Source organism: Apaloderma vittatum, unplaced genomic scaffold (assembly GCF_000703405.1).
Source record: "Apaloderma vittatum isolate BGI_N311 unplaced genomic scaffold, ASM70340v1 scaffold34047, whole genome shotgun sequence".
NCBI classification, from domain to species: Eukaryota; Metazoa; Chordata; class Aves; order Trogoniformes; family Trogonidae; genus Apaloderma; species Apaloderma vittatum.
In genome coordinates, this window is record NW_009728473.1 from 4675 (window position 1) to 11532 (window position 6858).

Genomic DNA, 6858 nt, shown 5'->3' on the forward strand with positions numbered 1-6858 from the left:
GCACGCTTGGTTCTTCCCTGATTTTCTCTTCCAGCAACCAATGAAGCATTTCAGGGAGTGAAGGGAGGCCGTGGTTTCCAACAGATTCCCCTCTCGCCTCCCGTGCTATTATCCAGAAAGACACCTGTTATCCTGAGCACAACGCAGTTCCTTTGGAATCCGAGTTTAACGCTGCTTTGATCCCTGCATCCTCAGTAACTTCTTCAGCAGAACAGAACTGTTGCTTCCAGGAGAGATTAACATTGAAGTTGCATCCTTTCATAAGTGACCTCCAAAGCTGTGCACGCAGTTCTGCTTCCCAACACTTGACAGGGGATGAAGTCCTTTTTTTTGATTGTTTTTTGAAAAACAGGACACTTTCTTTTTTTCACTTGAAAGGCTCCAACTCCGCACGTCTTTGTTTTGCTCCATGCCCTCTGAAACATGCAAAGCCAGCAGGCTCCAAGACCCCCCAGCCCGAGGCGAGCAACAGGGGAAGGCTTGAGACAGAACTTTCTTGTTTTTTTTTTTTCTTTTTATTATTGTTCTTGCTAAATCCAAATCCAGCAACTCCCTGGCACGCACACGAAAATCTCCCCTTGCAGAATGCCTCCTGAACAAAGCTGAAGTGTGCCTACATTATGTGTTTACACAGCCATCTACAGAACACTGAAAGCAAGACCTAGATTTTTCCAAGATACTTCTGTGGCCAAGAGGTAGAGAGAAAGACGCCTCGCAGCAGCCTGCCGCCGCCAAGAACTGGAAAAGACAAACCCAGCATCCACCCTGTTTCTCTTTTGCAGAGCGCTGTGGAAAGGGACACAAGTGCTCCCCAAAGCACCCCCCAAAAGCAGTCTTGACTTGCTCAGGTACAGCACCTCGTTACTGGGAAGGGAAAGGCAGGCAGAAGCCTCTGTGCAGCTTCACAGATGGAGCAGGTGGTTTCTTGCTCCTCCTCGGGGTCGGAGAGCATGGAGCCGGGCTGGAGAAGGTGGCAGAGGACAGCCAGACTTGTCTGAAATCAGGAACTGGCTGGAGGATTCTTGGCTTGTGGGGCAGCAGGGCTGTAAGAAGAAAGAGACTGTCATGTCCAGCAGCCAGGCAGGGCACCAGCACCTGTAAGAACATGAAGAACCAGGGGCTCCCTCAAATAAAACCTCACTGCTTACAGCAGGAGAGCAGCTTAGACAAGCACACCTTTCAGGGGGTCGAGAAAACAATCTTCAAAGACACAGCGCCACAAAAACCACTAAAAATGCTCTGGGCTGCACAGAGTGTGACGGTGCCACGCAGGACCTGAACCAGAAGTGTCTTAGGCTGCAGAGACAGAGGCTCTCTGTCGGCCGTGGTGGTTTTGATCAGGGATGGGCATTTGGGAACTTCCTCACTCCTCTACCCAGTCAGACTCCGATACCAGGGCTGTTCTCAGGAGAGACAAAACACCCTGGACTCAGATGATCTGCTAGGAGATAGTTTAGTAGCTGTGGTTCAGTGGCAAACATACAACCCCGCATCATCATTCTGCTGCCACTTGTGCCCGTGGGACTCTGCCCAAAAAGAGCCACATCCATGACAGAGAACAGCACCAAACACAGCCTCTCCCCTGCTCCCTCTCAGCAGCATCACCTCACTCCAAATGCCTTTGGCAGAACGACGATTCAACGTGCCACACGACCAAACACCCCTTTTAAAATAAGGAAATAAATTATTTCTGAGTTACCCTTTCAGAAGCAAGATTATTCGCTTCCCAGTAAACGAAGCCAAGCAGCTCGCTGGAAGGCGAGCAGCACGCTCTTTCGAATAATAGTTTAGAATCACGTTACTGAGGGAACTGATCTGTGCTCTGGCAGCCAGAAGGGTCACTCGGATTGAGAGGCAGCACGATGTCCCCTTCGCTACCTGCGGCCCTGCGCAGCGTTCAGCTGGTCCTTCATGGCGATGGCGTGCTTGAGCAGGCTGTCGATGCTCTTGAAGTACACGCTGCTGTCAGTCATGTTCTTTATGGCACTGAAAGAAGCAGAGAAGGGGGTGGAGGGAGATGGAGGAGCGGTTAGCACGTCCGAAGGCGGCGCGGAGTTTAGAGCACACAAGCCCCCGCAGAGAGGAAACCTCAACTTGGAGCTGGGTGGGGGGGATTTGCTGCGGGAGAAAGCGAAGCCCCCGAGATTCACAGGAAGCAGGGAGGAGCGAGGGAAGCGCAGGCGGCTCCTGCTTTGTTTCCACCACAACACCTCAGCCTGTCGACGCAAATTCCCGCTCGGAGGAGCCTCTCATACCTGCAGGCGTACTCCACGGTGTAGATGGCTCCTTGGCTCTGCTCCTCCCAGCTCTGCATGTCAGACTGCAAGAGAAGGAGGTGGCATCATTAGGGACACGCTGCAGTGCCCAAATGTGGGCTCTGGCTGCTCCTCACTGGAAACGGTGTTTGGATTCTGTCTCCCACTCGACAGCGTGTGACATGCTCTGGGCGCCACGCACTAGCACTTCAAGAAAAAGCATTTATTGTGTGTATTTCTGGAAGGGCTACTAGTTTGGGACAACACTTTGGCCACTCTGGCAAAACTCCCCTTGGATTTCGATGTTTTAGCCCGCAAGCCAGCCGAGAGCCATGGTCGGTCAGGCTGCAAGCAACCAGCAACTGCAGCAAGTGACATGTTTTGGAGAACTCTGATCTCTCGGCAGGCATCTGGGCTCTGAATTAACAACTCCTGCCGAGTCCAGTCCTCGGTCCTTCGTGCAAACCCAGGTAAAAGTTTCTTTCACAGCACTAAGAGCTCTCATTTCATCAGAGCTGCCATTCACAAACATCTGTGCAGCCACAAGCACCCCGGTCCTCTGGTTTGTGCTGGTGTCTGATCCCAAGCCACAGCCAGCGCTGTGCCCTTCCTTTCAGGAGCCTGGAAGGAGCTTCCAAAAAGGCCCGGCAGCCCCGCAACCAGCCACTGCTGGCAGGGGACAGTTCTGTACGCTGCAGCTCCAAGTAACGGGAAAACCAAACAAACACACAAACCACAGCGAAAGCGCGGCTGGATTCAGAGGTGTAGCTCACTAGATAACTATTTCAAGAGTCCTTAAGCAGTTTGGGCACTCTTTAAGATGTATTCTCGTGGGAGCTAATTTTCCAGTCTATTCTGCTGGGTCTCGTTACAAGCCAGAGAAAATCCAAGGGCCTCTTTCTGTGAGCGAAGGAGGTCGGGTAGGAGCTTGGACGGCGTCCAAAAATCGCTTCTGCTGTTCAAAGCCTGCCCTGCATCGCAACGCTCGAGCCCGCAGATTTAAGCTACAAAAGAAACAAGCCCCTACACGCAGCGCTCTAGGCCCTTCTCTGCAGGAGAGGGTCCTGCGACTCAGGACTCGCAACCCTGCGGAGACCACGCTGGCCCCAGAGCCCAACCGCGCTTGACACAACCGTGCCCGCTGCTGGGAATGTGCTTTGTGCATGGAGGCAGCTGCAGAAGATGAGGCTCCTCGTCCCGCTTTCTCCAAGAGGTGTCAGATGCTCTTTAACAACGATTTAGACCCCAGCATCGCACCGGCTCAGCCGTACCCGCCGCAGCCGCTTGCCTGTGGTGCCGTTGCTGAGCACTGGTAGATTTTAATCATTTCCCGGCATCGGAGCCAACAATGTCCATTCTCAGCATTGCCACGACTTCCTGGGATTTTCATCTCCTTAACTAGGAAGAAGAGCCTTTCCCCAGAGCTCCTCACTTCTTAAATCTTGTCTTGATGTCCTTCCTTCGAATTCCCAGGACGTGCCTTTGGATGCAGTTTAAGAACTAAAGCCGGCTATTAATACACAACAGCGCTAATGATGCTTTACTCTCGCTCAGAAGTAAATTAAAGAGGAGATCTAAGTTCTCAAAAGCGGAGGCAAAATCCAGAAAGGCCGCTCGGTGCGGAGGCAGCCGGGGCCGCGCGTCCCAGCGCACCTCATCAGGGAGGTGGCAAATCTGCTTGGAGAGTTTGTGATGCTGAGGAAGATATTAAGATTATTGTTTCATCAAATCTTAGGAAGGCGTGGAGGTGACCTTCTTGCCTGCAGAAACTTTTCTCCCAGCCACCTCCCTCCTGATTTTTCCTAGGTTTAACTAGGAAATTTCAAATGCTGCATCTTGAGAGAATTCAGCCAGGCAGCGAGGGAGCTGCGGCACGGCTGAAGGAAAGCTGGAAACCACCAATAAATCCTGTTTGCTTTAGACATTACCTCCATCTTGGGACTAAACAACCTCAGAACGGATCCACACAGAACGTCCCTTTTTTTTCTTTTGCTGTTCTGAAGAATTAAACCCACCTCACTTAATGCCTTTGCTCTGATTTAGATAAAACCTGACAGCGTCTTCACGGCGCGCGGCCCTGCCGACACCCTCCTGTTCCAGTCTCTAGCCACAGAGCCCGACGGGCTCCGGCAGAGCAACCCAAAAATCTCTGTTCCTATCTAGCTCAACCACCCACTGTGACGAGGGCCCCATCAGGCCCTTTCTCCTGGGGAAGCCGTTAAGAAGCTGGAAGTGGGCAAAAAGAAGTGGATGTCGACAGTAGCACCTCGGAGCAAGCAGCAGGAAATGTTTTCTAACATGAGAGGCAAACGGGTAAGGGGCGGCACACGGCGATGTGGTTGGTTCAGCTTTACCCTGACACGTACCAGCACTTGCAGCAAGCAGGGTGAGCTCTTCCCCGAGCACAAAGGCCACCAAGCCCCAGCTGGAGCTAGTGGCCAGGGCAGGGTCCTTGTATTTGGTGCTGGGATCCGTAGGACAGCGTGACCTCCTTTCTCAAGTGAAGAAAGTGGAAAACAGCGGGGATTTTGGTTACAAAAGAGAATTCTCAAGGACGGCCACAGCTGGGAAACGGACTTAGATGAGCCAGGGAGGTCACAGCACGCTGCAGGTAACCGCACTGTGCCAAGAAAACGAGAGAATCAAAGGTTTTCAAAGATCTTGCCCAGCATCAACGTCCCTGCAACACATCCCGCTCCAAGTCCAGTGCTTTCAGTCAGCCGTCACTTCCATCAGAGCTTCTGCGCTGCCCCTCGCCCCCGTTACCCGCCGCTCCGTGATGGGAACCGATCTCTTCCTTCTGCGTGACTTGTCGTGCAATTTGTTCCATTTCCTTTCATTCAGGGGACGCTCCCGAAAACCATCTTGCTTAAATGAAACCGAGTGACAGCTCGAGAATCACGTTACAAACCAGTCTCTGGCGCGCCGGCGACGCAGCCCGTGCTATCCATACACATCCCTCCCTACACACCTACCCCGCGCACAGACACGTAGAGAAAACGTTAATAAATAATTGAATAATCAAGTGTCACAAGCCAGGTTAATTTGGAAACCAGGGCTGTAAAGCAAAGGTGAAAAATGGGGCCTGACAGCGCATTAGCATAGACATGAAGCAGTAATCTATTCATGAGACATCACTCCTAATGAATCATGACTGGCAGAGGGACAACAAGGCTGGCATTAGCGCGGCCGTGCTCTGTGCTCCGGAGGAAAGCAGGAACGCAGCTGCGAGATGCGATTCATTATCCTGCTCTGCCTCACTAGGGCTCTTCGCGCTCCTCCTCCCCTCCTCTCACCCTCCCCCTTGTTTTATGTAGGAAATAAAAAAGCCTCACAGCGCAGGCCAGGGTAATAAGATTTAACATCTCCCTTCTCTCTGCACAGGCTCCTCGTTTTTCTTTGTCTCCAAGCACAAGTCCAGTCATGAGAGCGCAGAGACTGTGGCTGGAGGGGTTTATTTTCCCCCTCGGGTAAATTTACAAGGTTCCCCTCACCCCTTTGCACCCAGACTGTCGTTTTCTTCCCTCCTTCTCACCCCCAAAATGAGAGGAAATACCGAACTGCACCTCTGGAGTGCAAAGCAGCAGGTGACTCACCTTGTGCTGCGCCAGCTCGGGCAGGGATCGCCGCACGTGCTCCTGGAGCCGGTACAGCGCCACGGAGGGCTCGTTGGCCAGGACGTACATGCTCTCTGTGAATTTGTCTGTAACTGCAAGGAGAAAAAACAGTTATAGGAAGCAGGGAGCAATAGAGGGGGTAGGAGAGGCTGGACAGGGAGCTCTGGTCCTGTCCCGAACACAACGGGTAGATCAGAGCAAAACCCCGCACGTGTTTTTTTATAACTAGTCTGTTAACAAGGACACAAAAGCCAAGTGCTGCTCTTTGCTGCCTCTGCTCCGCCCAGAACGGCACCTGCTGCCAGCGATGAGCTCGGCTCCAGCCCCACACAGAGCGGCCTCGAGTGTTGCCACCTCCCCGGGCCCCTAAGAGCTCTGGCTGTTCTGGTTTCAGGGACCACTTGGGCTGTGTCCATTACTGAGACTTTTCCAACCAGCATCCCCCTGCTGCAGGGTCCTTCTGCTGCTCCCTTCCCGACACTCCCCGCAAGGGACGCCCTGAAAATGACCCCGGAGGTGACACAGCGGTGCTCAGGTAGCTTTGGTGCCGTTCCAAGCTGCCTGCTGAGCCCCTTTCCCATTTCCACCCCTCTCGTCCCAGCCCAATTTCCGCTCAGGGACCTCTCCAGCCATGGGTTTGCATCACAGCTCTGAGCTCTCCCTCCCTGCAGGTTTGCAAGAAGCCCAACAGCTCCTAATAACTCCGAGGCAGAAAAACTGGAGATCACTCCATTGTTCATGGCGAGGGTGTGAATCAGCAAAGGGGTTTCTGAAGCAGCACACCTTTCAGCTCCCGTGTCATTTTCTATTTTAAAGAAGACGATTCTCTCCTCCTCCTCCTGCCAGAGCTTTTGGTTCAGTGACAACTTGCTTGGACAGCAAAGGCACCGAGCACTCTGGCTGCAAATGGGAGCAAGGAATAGCTACACCCAGCCGGGACAGAGAGAGCTGCTGTCCCTCTGTCTGTCTGCCCACCCCTCTGTCCG

General features: G+C 53.0%; 1 protein-coding gene across 1 annotated transcript; it reads right to left on the bottom strand.

Moving 5' to 3' along the window:
- Window positions 1-786: 786 nt before the first annotated feature.
- On the bottom strand, window positions 787-5963 carry MEF2BNB (MEF2B neighbor). Its single transcript, XM_009874090.1, has 4 exons — window positions 5852-5963; window positions 2256-2320; window positions 1879-1986; window positions 787-1043 (listed from the first exon to the last, which is right to left on the bottom strand). Exons 1-4 carry the CDS (start codon window positions 5939-5941, stop codon window positions 1001-1003), a joined length of 306 nt encoding a protein of 101 aa, XP_009872392.1. The 5' UTR covers window positions 5942-5963; the 3' UTR covers window positions 787-1000.
- Window positions 5964-6858: the final 895 nt, after the last annotated feature.

What these genes read in the sequence shown, in the direction of transcription:
- MEF2BNB (XM_009874090.1), bottom strand. Translation starts at nt 5,941, where the DNA reads ATGTACGTCCTGGCCAACGAGCCCTCCGTGGCGCTGTACCGGCTCCAG. An exon ending in CCGAGCTGGCGCAGCACAAG is followed by an intron (nt 2,321 to 5,851) that starts GTGAGTCACCTG and finishes CTTCTCTTGCAG; the next exon opens with TCTGACATGCAGAGCTGGGA. An exon ending in AACGCTGCGCAGGGCCGCAG is followed by an intron (nt 1,044 to 1,878) that starts GTAGCGAAGGGG and finishes TTCTTCTTACAG; the next exon opens with CCCTGCTGCCCCACAAGCCA.